The 14,322-nt window shown below is 41.0% G+C and overlaps 1 protein-coding gene across 2 annotated transcripts in view; it reads left to right on the top strand.

Annotated features, from left to right (window-relative positions):
- Retreg1 (reticulophagy regulator 1) overlaps positions 1–12,815 on the top strand; it is a 132,857-nt gene extending 120,042 nt beyond the window's left edge. For both annotated transcript variants that reach the window (XM_006981749.4, XM_006981750.4), the window contains 6 exons: positions 3,908–4,034; positions 6,140–6,224; positions 7,682–7,819; positions 9,072–9,136; positions 9,385–9,511; positions 10,647–12,815. In XM_006981749.4, coding sequence (XP_006981811.1) covers positions 3,908–4,034; positions 6,140–6,224; positions 7,682–7,819; positions 9,072–9,136; positions 9,385–9,511; positions 10,647–11,140 — 1,036 coding nt within the window. In that variant the 3' untranslated portion in view covers positions 11,141–12,815. The remainder of the gene's footprint in view (positions 1–3,907; positions 4,035–6,139; positions 6,225–7,681; positions 7,820–9,071; positions 9,137–9,384; positions 9,512–10,646) is intronic.
- Positions 12,816–14,322: the final 1,507 nt, after the last annotated feature.

Raw genomic sequence — 14,322 nt, 5'->3', positions numbered from 1 at the left:
GTGTGAGAGAGAGAGAGAGAGAGAGGGAGAGAGAGAGAGAGAGAGAGAGAGAGAGAGAGAGAGAGAGAGAGGAGAGAGAAATTCCACATAATTTGCTCACAATGACTCTTAGGATAAGAATCATGTGACTCAGGACCTGGGACCCTTATCCATGCAAATTTCTCAACCTCCCCCAAACTGTTCATTCAGGATCTTCTCCAGTGAAGCCCAGGCCCATTTCAGGAGCTTGGGTCCAGACTCACCCACTGCAGAAGTCTGAAAGGTGGACCTCAGACAGCATGCATTTACTAGTTGGAGTCTACCAAGGCCATTGGCTTCAATTTTTTTCAGGGCAAAGCTCCTTCCTGTTGATAAAGGGGCTGCTTGTCCAAGGAGCCATCTTATTATGTTTACAGGGGAAGCCATAAATTCTTCAGCTGTTGACAAAGGACTTTGAGGCTAAGGGTTCATCAGTAACTTGCTTATTTTGCTTGTAGAATGTCACAATACCAGAGTGCTTTCTTTTGAAGGAAAACTTAGGCAAATGGCATTGAGCCATTTTTTTTTTCTTTTGAGAGAGGAAGATTTGCAGGTTCTAGGGCCAGGCCTCTTTGGAAGCTGGTGTGGCTGAGAGGGGACAGGGATCTGTGGAGTGACTTAAACAACCGTGACTAAAGGCTCGGGGGACATGGGGAACTGAGGCGGGGAGGAACCAGGGGTGGCGCTTCAGTGGACCTTCGCTGTGGCTGCACTGTGCCACTGGCTTACTGGGCTGGGGAACACAAGACGCTGGGAGGGAGAACCCACGAGGAACATCGCTTTCCTCTGAACCTGGAGTTGGCATGTCCTGTCTGAGATACTCACACTGGTGCTCACTCAATTCCCTCCCCTGGAGGAGCCTTCATCATAGATGGCACATAGTCTTTGTTTAGGAACTCGGTAACATCTCAAACCACTCTGAAGGCTAAAGTGCATTTCACTTCCCTACATGGTAGCTGGGCCCTGCCTCGCATATCCATTAGTACCAAGGACGGTGATGAGACGGCATCCACGGGAAGGATGTTACCAGTATTCACAGAGATGATTTCTCTGTATGTTCCCCAAGCTTTCTAAGAAAACCTAGAGTTCTGTGATGGAGCAACTGCGTGCGCAGACGTCACTTGTACACCACCAGCAGCGCCACGCACGGGCCTTAGTTTCCGCTGAGTACTGTGGATTCTGCACATGCTCTGCTTTCCTGGAAAGGGCTGATCTTGCATGAACCCACACCGGTGTTGGTCAATCACTCTTTCCTCTTCATTCCTGGAAGTGGGGAAACAAGGAACGTTCCTTGTTCTCAATAACATGTTATTTTTTATTTTTTAAGGATAGCCCTGAATTGATTTGTCTTTGGAAGAGTCACACTGTTTAAGTAGAACTGTATTGGAAACCAGGAATCTTGTTCTTAGGTCTTGACTCTGTCTCTAAGTGGGTGAGACAACTATTGTAGGTTTGACGTTTGTCTTCTATAACAGGAAGGAATATGAAACACTGACATTATGTCTGACTTCATTCCAAACTGTATAATTCTGTGTTACCCACCCAAACTGTGGTGACATCAGTTAATGGCTGACTGACTTGGAGAGTGTAGAGATGTGTGTTCCTATAATAATCACTGTCTAATTTGTTTTTAAAATCTGATTTTTATGTGTATGGGTTTTTGCCTGTATTATATCTGTGGACCACATGCAAGCCTGGCGCCTGTGAAGATCAGAAGAGGTAGTTGATCCCTGGAACTGGAATTACAGATGGTTGTGAGCTGCCATGTGGGTGCTGGGAACCAAACTTGAGTCCTTTGAAAGAGCAGCAAGTGCTCCTAACTGCTAAGTTAGAACTACATAGTTTTTAACAATAAACTCCAGTGATCAATTCTTTTGGGTCCAAGTCTCATGTAAAACATGTTTCTTCATCTCTGAATTCAGATTTTTCTATTCAAGTCCTATCAAATTTTATTTGGTACAGTATGAACATTTATTCTTGTCTCCAACATTGATTGCCTTTTCCCAAAATCATTTGATAATATATAAATATCATAGATAATATTTTGAAGCTGTATACAATGAATTTCTGTTTGGGCTTGTAACAGTTCAATTGTCAAGAAGAATTCCTTGTTATGCTAATCTCAGTGTGAGAAACAAAGGGATGTGCTGTTTGAAATGTCACATGAGACTTTCTCAAAATGGAGAAATTGAGTGGCTTCTCACATCAGTAAAAATCTGTTATGAGGTAGATATTTTATTCCCAGAAAATGATGTAATCTGTAGACAGAGTGAGAGAAACAATGACACAGAGATCCAAGCTTTAGAAATATGAGTGTGTTCATCATAACGAAAGGCACAAAGGGGAGACTTCACCATATTTCATTGAAAATATGAACAAATTAACAGATTATTTCCACTTGAAGTCCATCAAAAAGACCCTTAACATGGTCTCTGGAGAGAGACAGACAGACAGACAGACAGACAGACAGACAGAGTCTAGGCTGACCTTAAATTTACTCTTCAGCCAAGGTAAGCCATTGGCTTGAAATTCTCAAGCCTCAGCCTTCTGGTTAGCTGGGATTACAGGCCCATATCACCAGGCCAGCAAACCTTATATTAAAATTTCTTTAATTAATTTAAAAAATTGACTTACTATTAAACTATGTTAACAAAACATGTATATTCTGTTATTCTATATGTACATAATTTCTCTGTAGCTGAGCACCAAGAGCCAAGGTCATTTTGCCTTGGGGTCACTGGGGTTGAATCCAGGTGTCAGCCTTGTTCTGAAACCCTTCCATGACAGTTCACTAATGCCTTCTGCTGGGGTCTTCACTGAATTTGTTTGTTATATACCTGTGACTCTGTGATGGCACAGCCATGGCAGGACGGAGTTCCCTCTCAAATAAGGAATTTGAGAGGATTTATCAGAACTTGCATTTTCATGAGTTAGGATTGTGCAAGTATGTCTTAAGAGATCGATGTCACTGTCTTGTCATAGAATGGCGGAATTCGCACATATTTTCCCTCTGGAGTGTTTCTAGTCCCAGGTCACTGAGATTCTTGTGGGAAAACAAGGGCAAGGTCATGGCACTCTGCCAGCCTCCGTGCCACACTCAGCACATTCGGGATGAAAAGATACTTCAGGAAAAGAGGGAGCATTGGGCTGCTGAGATGGCTCAGCAGACAGAGACGTTGACACAAAACCCCTCCCAACCTGGGACCAATCCTCAGAATCCACATGAAGGTGGGAAGAGAGAACACACTTCACACTTCGAGCCCTGACTTCCACTTCCACTCCGTGGCATGTTTAACCACACATATAACACAACATGAGCATGTGTAGGCCCATGCATACTAATTTTGTTTCAAAAGTTAAAAAAGGGGGGAGCTGTGGCTCCTCCCCATGACTTTATCCATTGCTTTTCTCCGGTTCTCTTGACCACCCTGAGGCTAGACAGGGTAGTGCTTTAACCTTTTCCCATCCTAGGGTTTCTACATATACTGTGGTATTCTGTAGTCAACAGTTGGGGTAAAGTGCTAATTCATTCCAGATCTGAGCTAAAAGATGACCTCTTTAGAAAACATGCCTCAGAGCCCCAGCCCTGTCCTCCCCAATGTTCCCCATGTTGTGTGATCAGATAACTAACTGTATAGCTTGTTGTTTCTCTTGGTTGTTGATTATCTGACTGGTTGAGCCCTCTGAACTCAGAGCGTAATGAAGCCAACGGTAATCTTCAATAAATATTTGTTGAAGCCATGAGTGTTCAGTATCTGATAAACACTGGTATTGTTGTTGTTGCTGAAGTTCAATTCCATTCTCTCTCTCTCTCTCTCTCTCTCTCTCTCTCTCTCTCTCTCTCTCTCTCTCTCTCTCTCTCTCTCTCTCTCTCTCTCTCTCTCTCCAGCTGGGAGGTGATCAATTCCAAGCCAGATGAAAGACCCAGACTGAGCCACTGCATTGCAGAATCATGGATGAATTTCAGCATATTTCTTCAAGAAATGTCTCTTTTTAAACAGCAGAGCCCTGGCAAGGCAAGTTTGGAAATACTCAGTGTAACGTGGGGACAAATGAGGTGACGTGTTTTAGCTGGCAAAGGCTCTCTAATTTGAACATACTATAGCATAAGAGCTGGCTTCAGCAAGACTCAGACATGCTCACATGTGAAGCTCTTAAGTATTTATATTTTGTAGAAATTGATGTAGCTAGCTCATTACTAGAAGGAATTGTGATCGGGGTTTGCCATACTTAAAACCAAAAGGGAATGGAAAGGGGTATTACTAAGAACTTTGGTTGTCATCTGTGGTCTAGTTCTGAAACCAAGACAGTTGAGATAAGCATGTTGTCCTTTTAGGGTTTCAGAGATAATTGAGTCTCATTTGCAATCTCAAAATGTAGTAGAGATTCTGGTTTGGTTTATTTTAAGGAAACTTGCCGAATGTGGTGGATCACAGTGATCCTAACACTTTGGTAGGTAGGAGTATCATGGCTTCAAGGTCAGCCTGGGCTGCACTGCAAGATGCCCGTCCTGAAATAAAAGAGAGAATGAAGACCCAAACAAGCTTTGGCAGAAACATTCATTGTGCTCACACAACTGGAATAAGGGTTTTTTGTTTTTTGTTTTTTTGTTTTTTTTCCGATGAAGATAAAGACCCACTCAGGGAAGAGTCCCAAATGATGAAAGGGATTGCATGGAGAAGTGCATACTGGAAGACTGGGCTTCATTTGAGTGGGGGGGCAGGGCCATCAACAGACCTTGCTGCTTCCTGCACTGCTTTTAAGATTAAATTATCCATCAGTAGTTGGAAGGTAGAGCTAAAAATATCAGCATTAAGCTCTCCCTGTGCTGTGTACGGGCAGTCTCCTCACTTCACCAGTGTTAAGTAATAGAACAGCCCTTGGGAACATGTGCAATTGAACGGGCAATGCTTGTATTTGTAAGGATTTCTTTAACCATGAACAGTCAGTGCTAGAATTGATCCACATGAGGGGCTTGACGGATTTTAGTGCTTTTTTGACCAACATGACACGATCATATGTACTTTTAGAAGTCCATAGAAGCTTCTGAGCTTGAAATGCCGGCTTTGGATTGCATTCATGTGCCCCAAGTCCATTTCTACAAAACATAGGAGATAACAAATCCAGTTGCAAAGCCAACTTCTGGGTGTCTTTATTGCCTTATTTTTTCCTTCAACTCCTGACATTTCTTCATTTCTACAATTCCATATTTTTTCAAGGGCCCATGCTTTTTCTGAATTTGACTCTTAATTTTGTCCCATGTGTTCACCCACACTCTCTGTTAGCCAAATTGAATGAAATACCCATTAACCTGAAATTTAGAGTCCTTGTTCTTTCTCTTAATCAGTCCTTGGCCAGAGATATGTGTCTCTTCCTATTTTTTTGAAAGCCCCTCCATGAATTTGCTTGGCAGTTTAATTCAGCACTTCTATTTAAAATAATACATAAAATTAGATAGTTTATGAGTAGAGTGTAAAAAGCAAGTGAAGACTTAAAAGAGAAGACTTTTTTCTGTCTTGATGTTTCTCGTGTGAATCAGGACAGTTTCCTATAGATTGTTTTAACATTTCTTTCTCATTGACAGAGAGAAGGAAAAGAATTAGATATCACTGCAGAAGTTCCATTTCATTAGCGTTTAGTTTTGAAGTAACCTAGACGTGGGTGGATACAGTTAGGAAGGATTATGATGTTCACAGATTGATGCCAGAGGTGTCCCAGCAGAACAAATGATGTCAGATTCATCTAGGTACTCTTATCGCATGTTTTGACCTGTCTGTGGATTTCAGTGGTTCTGTGGTAGTAGTTTAGATTTACTTAGGAGGCTGAGTAAAAGTTGTTCCTGGGACGTGTGACTGTTTGAGTCTCTGGCACCTGGCAGTGATACATCAACAGGCCTGAGTAAGTGAACTTGTCATTCTTGGGGACAGAATTAGCTCCCTTGCCTGCAAATGAATTACAATGAAGTGTTAAAACACTTCTTTAGTGTTCCTAAGCACAAAGGGTGCTGTTCAAGGAACGTGTGACATACATAATAGAACACAGATAGGTACATATCATGCAGGTGTTCTACGGTGTCTTGCTGTTTTGTGTAACTGGCCCATGCTATTTCTGTTACTTCTAGTTTTGTCTCCTGGTCTGCAGCGTGTGCACATTTTTTACAATCTTGGGAAGTTACATTCCTGGAGTCATACTCAGCTACCTACTGTGTAAGTATAGCAGTACGCTTTGCTTCTTGGTGTGATGCACACGGCATCACTAGTGCTTATCAGATCTTCTGTAGTTTAGAAGAAAAAAGGTGTGCTCTGAATTACCAAACAAGTCGCCCAATACATGACATTTCTCTTGTCTCCTAGAGACAGTTAGATGTAAACAGTTGGAAGAACAGATGCAAAATGCAGGATCATAGAAATAATGTGAAATTATATCACTGAATGTATAACTGAGCAGTATGCTCCACTCTGCACATATACTGGCACTTATGCATGTTCTGTGGCACCAAAGATAAAATCACAATGAGATACCACTTGTCAGAAATGTCAAGTAAGAAATGATATAAAACAACCTGAATTCTCTCTTGTTGGTAGTAGGTAGTTGGTAGAATGGGGCAATTGTCTCAGAAAACTGTGTGGCTGGCTGTCCCACAATTAAGTATTTACCCAAGATCCTTCAAAATAACGGTTAGTGAAAAAGTAGATCAGTAGTTGCTGGGGATGAGTTGGGTGGGGTCAGAGAGAAGCAAGAGACAGAGGAAGGATTAATAAAGACATGAGGATATTTGCTTGCAGTAAACTGTTTACTTTCTTGATTGTGTCAAGGACTCTTAGTTTTTTACATGTCAGGACTTTATGTGTAATTTGTTATATGTGAAATATGACCTTGAAAAAATCTTCAAATTAAACATTCTGCTTTTCCTAAAATACATGAAGATCTGGTACCCTTACCTTCGGGCCAGGCAGTACATCTGCTAACCTCACATTTCCTACTGAGGCTGGCTTTTGAGTTTCACTGGGCTCTAATGATAACTGAGTAGGAGAGGACATGGCCCAACAGCAACAAAATAACAAACACTGAAGATACAGTGCGGCCAGTGTGGCTCTCAGCCTTTTTCTTGTCCTCCTAATGCATGGCACACCTAGCTGATGGTTGGAGCTCACATTCAGTCTTCCAAACAGAACTTGATCTGCATTATGTAGGAAATAAGTAAGAGAAGTGCTGGGAGAGGAGAAATGGAAGCAAGACATTCCTTAGCCGGTTTGTACTGAGCTTCGACTACAAGCCCAGCAACCCCATGTCACACCATCCCGGTATTACTGAGAAGACGCTAACAGTAGCAAATGGCAATAATAAATGAAGGTAATAGTTTAGTTGAGACAAGTGGTTATCTAAAATTTTCAGGGTAGACAATTAAGGCGGAAAAAAAATCAACCTAATCCTAAGTGTAAAAACAATAGCTGTGAGTATAGGGTGTGTGTGTGTGTGTGTGTGTGTGTGTGTGTGTCGTAAAATGCATTTTCATCATAGAGTAAGAATAGAGAACTTACTTGATGGAGGGATTACACTAGAGCAGTGTTACTATTTTCTCCATGAATTAAACAGTCTTGTAAAATACTAAAATATAAGCACTCAAAACAAATACTACCTGTATTATTTTCTTCTGTTTCAGTACTGTTTGCTTTTTTGTGTCCGCTGTTTAAATGTAACGATATTGGACAAAAAATATACAGCAAAATCAAGTCCATTCTATTGAAACTAGATTTTGGAATCGGAGAATATATTAACCAGAAGAAACGTGAGAGAGCTGGTAGGTCAAGTTGGAATATTGGTTCTATATGTGAAATGAGGCTTTTGCTCAGTGGTACTGTAAAAGCTAACCCCCCAAAGCGTGATCTCTGTGATTTTTCTTCTAGAGGCTTTGATTCTTTTCTCAGACATAAAGTTGAGTAGATTGACTTTTAAAATATACATTGTGCATGTTCCTAATGATCGAGAAGGTGTGATTTTGAGGGTCAGAGGTGGGAGTGGGGCGGGGAGGGGGGAACCGCTGCAAACATGTCTGCTGGATAGGACACAGCAGCTGCAGTCACGAACTCAGTTAAGTCGAGATACCAGCACAAGAAATGCACAAGTCTGTGCCTGTCAGCATTTCATCCTGGAGGGGGAAGGGCTCCCGAGCTCCCCCTGATGGACAGTTAACAGTGGCGGTGGGGAGGCTGTCACTCTGTCGTCATGTGATGCTGCTGCGTTGCCCGTGTTTCAGGACATAACCTCCCACCCATGCTCATCCAGGCAACCCTGCTTACACTCAGGAGTCACACACGATGACGACAAGGAAGGGGGAAGGAGGCGGGGAGGAGACCGGGTGATAGGGAGGGGAAGGATTCAAGTCCATTATACACATACACGAAACTGTCAAAGAACAAAAGCATGAATAAATCACAAAATACACACATTGCAGGGGAAGGAGAAAGGGCTTCAACAACTGTTTTGTTGTTTGTGATGCACGTTTTTATTTGTGTTGGATTACTGAAAATGTGAAGGAGAAAGGGAAGTGTGGAAGCCATGTAAAAGCAGATTGAATTAATAAGGGAAAGCAAAGGGTGGTTCCAGTGTGATTTATCTATCTATCTATCTATCTATCTATCTATCTATCTATCTATCTATCAATCAATCAATCAATGATTATCTATCCATGGCTTTAGAGTTTCTCAGACTATAGCATGCACCAGAATGACCCGGAGGCAGCATGCAGCATAGAGTATGGGCTCATACTCTTGACTCAGGACGTCTAGGACAGCAGCCGGGAGCCTGTTTTGCCACACAATCCCCAGGGCTGCTGCTGCTGCTTCTGGGTGGTGCTATGAGAACACAGATGCCCACCATTTCCCCTGGAAAACAAATGTTTGCAAATATGTGAAGCTTCTTCAGAACAAACAATTATAGAGGAGAGCTAGGATGTATGGCTGGTTGTGAGGAGAATATATATTAAAATAAAGGCAGTATATTTTAAGCTTGAAAAGGAGCTAAATGTTTCCCTTTTTTTCTTCCCTCAACAGAAGCAGATAAAGAAAAAAGTCACAAAGATGACAGTGAATTAGACTTTTCAGCTCTTTGTCCTAAGGTATTTTTGGTTAATTTGTTTCTGTGTGGTTTGGCCATTTATTTACAGAAAGTAAAATAATTGTCCTAATAGATTTATACATAGCATGGGTTATCCTGTTTTACAAGATTGTTGGATAATCTCAAAGGAAAGTGCTCATTGCTTTTTTTTTTTTTAATTTTAATTTAGGGGATTAGTGTGGACTCTTTTTTAAAGAGTTTTTTTTTTCCAGTTTATAAAATGTGCCACTGTTATTTCTGTTGACACAGATTAGCCTCACAGTTGCTGCCAAAGAGTTATCTGTGTCAGACACAGATGTGTCAGAAGTCTCTTGGACTGATAATGGGACCTTCAACCTTTCAGAAGGCTACACTCCACAGACAGACACTTCTGATGGTAAGCTGATGTTCCTGGATTCTTACTTTGATTGGTATTGAATACATGCAACACTACTCAAATTCTGTCAACCACTAAATGGATAAATAAAATGTGGACTATTTGTACAATGGAATACTCATGGATTAAAAAGTGAATGACTGTACTGATACGTACTATAGCATGTGTGAACCTTGAAAACACTGACATCATTCCTATGACATGATCATATCTATCCTCTTTGTCTTAAGATAGTTACCGTCTTCAGGGAAGGGTGGAATTATGATGGTGAACAGTATTTTAGTTACTTTACCCATTGCTATGGCAAAGACCCAATAAAAGCAACTCAGAAAAGACTTGATTTGAGCTCAGAGCTTAGGGGTAAAGCCCGTCAAGGCGGGGAAATTGTGGTGGTGAGTGCTTCTCTAGCTGCAGTAGTAAGAACATGAGGCAGCTGGTCACATTGCATCTGCAGTCAGGAAGCAGACAGAAATGCACGTTGGTGCTCAGCTTGCTTCTTCATTTTCTGGTCTTTTTATTCAGTCCAGGGCCTTAGTTCATGGGCTGGTGCTGACCACATTCAGGGTGGGTCTTCCCTTCCCGTTATACCTCTCTGGAAACATCTTCACTGACATGCCCAGAGGTGTGTCTCCTAGGTAATTTTAAGTCCAATCAAATCGACAATGAAGAATATCAGAAACATCAAAACTTTAGTTAAAGCCCATAGCTCATACATACTAGGTGAAGCTGATTGTTCTTGCATACACTATTTCATGTGATAGGAAAGCCAAAGGTACAGGAAGAACATAAAGTGTTTGTTTACTTGCCTCTGGAGAGATGATTCTGGTAGACCAAGGAAAAGGTAATTTTAAACAGCTCTTCTTCTTCTTCTCCTCCTCCTCCTCTTCCTCCTCTTCCTTCTTCTTCTTCTTCTTCTTTTTTTTTCCCCCTGCAAGACAGGGTTTCTCTGTGTAGTTTTGGTGCCTGTCCTGGATCTCATTCTGTAGACCAGGCTGAACTCACAGAGATCTGCCTTGCTCTGCCTCCCAAGTGCTGGGGTTAAAGGCGTGCGCCACCACTGCTCAGCTCTTTAGACAGCTCTTACTTCAAGTTTCTTCTGGCACTTATGCGTGAATCTCTGTTCCACATTTTACAGATCTTGACCGGCCCAGTGAGGAGGTTTTCTCTCGAGATCTTTCAGGTTTTCCATCTCTGGAAAATGGCACGGGAACAAATGATGAAGATGAGCTAAGCCTCGGCTTACCCGCTGAGCTCAAGAGAAAAAAGCAACAGTTGGATGGTGGTCACAGACCAAGCAAAGATGGGCAGTCACCAGCTGGCCTCTCCCTTCCTCTGAGCAGTGACCAAGCCCTTCACTTGATGAGCAACCTGGCTGGGGACGTCATCACAGCTGCCATGACGGCTGCTATCAAAGACCAGCTGGAAGGGGCCCAGCAGGCATTTGCTCAGGCTGCACCCACCATAGGAGAGGACACGGACACCGAGGAAGGTGATGATTTTGAACTGCTTGACCAGGCAGAGCTAGATCAAATTGAAAGCGAACTGGGACTCACACAAGACCAAGACGAAGAAGCACAGCACAGTAGGAAGTCTGCAGGCTTCCTTTCAAATCTACTTGGAGGCCATTAATCTGGGAATCAGCCTGCAGCAAAGCACAGATGAACCACCCACAAATTTCAGACAAGCAGGGAAAAAACAAACAAACAAACACACACACACAAAAAAAAAAACAAAAACAAAAAAATTGAATTGTAAGCTTTAATTACTTTAGATTTTTTTGTTTTCTTTCCCTTCTGTAGTGAGTTGGGTATGTATCCGCTGATAATGATAGACTGACATTTCTGATAGCTATTTTTATGTAATAAGCATGGAAATGAACTTTATAGTTACATATATACATACTGTGGAGTCATAAGTGAATAAGGGTTGTTTTTAAAGAGAAGAGAAAAAAAACCCAAAACCCATCAAACTTAAGATATTTCTCTAAGTATTCTTTTTCTTTATAATTTTCAAGCATGCAGAGATGTATCATAACTTGCTGAAAAGTAACAATTGTGAACAAATGTTGTATCAGCTCCCATATTGCTCATACTTGGAAGTAGTTTTTCAAACCTTGTTAGATTTTAATGAAAAAGGGGAAAATTATTGAAATGTTTGTAGTTGAAGGGCTTGGGAAATGCTATCAAAATTAATTTTCTAAGAAAAACTTTAAAAATAGTACTACCTATAGCCTGAAATATTTCCATGGTTTTTCTACAGCTGTAGACTTAGGCTTTACTTGTAAAGTGGCATGTGCTGCCACTGATGGCCACATCTAACCTTGAAAAGCGGTGGTACGGACCCACAGGAAGCAGTTATCTACCCTACAACAATGCTCTGGTTTCGTTCCTTTTTTTGGTCCCGTTTGCAATGGGGAGATTGTGCAGGTCGCTTTTGCACACTCAGATGTAACTAAAACCTGATGTTTTTATATTGTCTTGCAGTCTTCTAAGATTGTGGAACTAGCTACTGGTGTGTCCTCTGAGTGGTGTGGTCATTGGTAATAAAAACGAGTGTTTTTCTTTTTAGCTTGCAGGCGCAGAGGAGAGGAACTTGCTTGAACTTTCAAGTTCATTGCTTTGCCACTGCAGTCTCAATCTGTAATCTGTTTCTTGCTGGGGAGCTAGAATCCGTTTTTTCCTTTAAACTTTCTTTGGGTCACCTTTACATAGCCAAATTTGCCTTACAGTGGAAACCAAGATAGTTGTGTTTTTGTGAAACAATCTTTTAGTAGTACTGAGGGACCATGTCAGCAACTATCTTAAATCTTCAGTTATAGCTGGCATTTCTGCACGGACACACAAGACCCTTAGCAAGGAAGGGTAATCCAAGGCTATAGAAGAAACCTGTGTTCTCTTTTGGTTTCATCCTTTATTTCTAAAGACTAACTAATTACAAGCAACTTGAAATTTTAATGTACCATCTCTTATTTATTGTTTCTTTCTGAGGTATTAAAATATCTAGACTGAATTTTGCCAAATGTAAAAGGGAGAGAAGTTACTGAAGACTTTGAATACTTGCTTTTTTTGATTGATGTTCTAGGCTTGTGTCCTTAGTGCCTCATGGCTGTGTTTGGTGTCCTTTATTGATACAAAGTGAGCCTGTGCCTTCATTCTCTTGCCCATTTTGGTACCAATGTAAATTTGTGTTAGAAAATCTTGGAACTGTGTGAGTCTTGGAAGTCTGTATCTGAATTCTATTCAATACATTTGCTGGATGTGAAGAAAAATACAGCCACATATTTATAAAATAGTTGTTACCAGTATTCCTTTTTATGTGTGTTTCTTTATTTAGAAAATGTTCTTGGTCATCATATTAAAAAACAACAAAGATCGCTCAATTTCCTCACCAAAGAAAAAAGCAAGAATTATAATGACCGATGATCAAAGAATGTTTTATCACTAGACAAGATTACAAGATAAACTAAAAAGTGATGAATAGTGATGGTATGAATAAAAAGAAATCCAGTCTAAAATATGACTAGATACAAATTAAAAGTTGGTAGGGGAAAATTAGTCACCATTATGGGGGAGTACCACAAAGGACACTGTAGTCACATGCTTTCAGTATGACTTGTACAAGAATCGGTGTTTATCAAGTTACACAGTGCAATAAGAAAACTCCGCTCAGACTTTGATTTCAAATGCAGGATGTTGAAGTGTATGTGTGCTTTCTGTGGGAACAGTGTTTCTAAATTAGGGTACAGTAGCAAATAAACCTTAAGAGTGATCTAGTGTAGTAGGGAACTCCATATCCATTGCCATGAGAGCTTATACAAACTGCAGTATTTTTTCACTATGTAAACAACTGGATAAAGAATGGCTTGTGAGATCCAGTGAAACGTAGTTATTAAAATGTGAGCTATTTTAATAACAAAGGAGTTACAGAAAAACTTTTCTCATTTCCTGAAGAAAGGGCGGAGGAAAAAAACGATAGAGTGGGAACAGCACATGCTGATCATGTATTTTGGTAAGAATCAATAAAACACTGCTCAGGAGCCTGAAGTCTGAGGTGGAAGGTTACCCGGGCTTATACAGTCTCCTTCTAAAACACTGCTTTTTACTACACTAAAAACTTCAAAAAGGACTAAATCCTTTGTCTACACATAGTCTACATTCATAGACTATGGGGAAAACAAACTGTTATAGAGGTTTTATAATCAGGAAATATCCTCATATTTAGGTATTATGGAGAGACTTGCTGCGGGAGGGTTATTTTTTTGTTGCCCAGTTTGGTCTTGAACTCATGGCAGTCTTACTGACTCAACCTCCTGAGTGCTGGAATTAAGGCACTTATTTAATATGCGTACTTGGTCAAATAAGTCCAACTTTCTCCTTTCTGAAAACTGGTAAATGTTAGCATGCTACTGTTTCTAAGCTGGAAGTACATACACATTTAAGAAAAATATCTTTGATTGTAGTTGTGTGTTTACACTCCAGCTTTATTAGTGGCAGGCAGTTACCCAGGATCTCTTCGGAAGCTGTTGTCACAGATCATGGAAGCCCCAGAACTGTATCAGAGCACACCACTCCTCAGTTTGCACTGCAGCATTTGGGTTAGGATGTGTTGTAGAAAGCTGTCTCCGAAGGCCAGCAGTCATCATAGTCATCAGAACAGCTGTGAAAACTCACAGGCAGCCCTCAAGATTGGGCTTGTTGACATTCCCTTACAGAGGAGGTGATGGAAGGGTCATCAGATTGTCACCCTAGATCTTAACCACTTCCTCTTAAGCCTTCCTGCCAGATTGTGCCCTGACTATATATGTGGTCTCA

This window comes from Peromyscus maniculatus, chromosome 15 (genome assembly GCF_049852395.1).
Source record: "Peromyscus maniculatus bairdii isolate BWxNUB_F1_BW_parent chromosome 15, HU_Pman_BW_mat_3.1, whole genome shotgun sequence".
NCBI classification, from domain to species: domain Eukaryota; kingdom Metazoa; phylum Chordata; class Mammalia; order Rodentia; family Cricetidae; genus Peromyscus; species Peromyscus maniculatus.
This window is presented reverse-complemented; position numbering and strand designations above follow the sequence as displayed.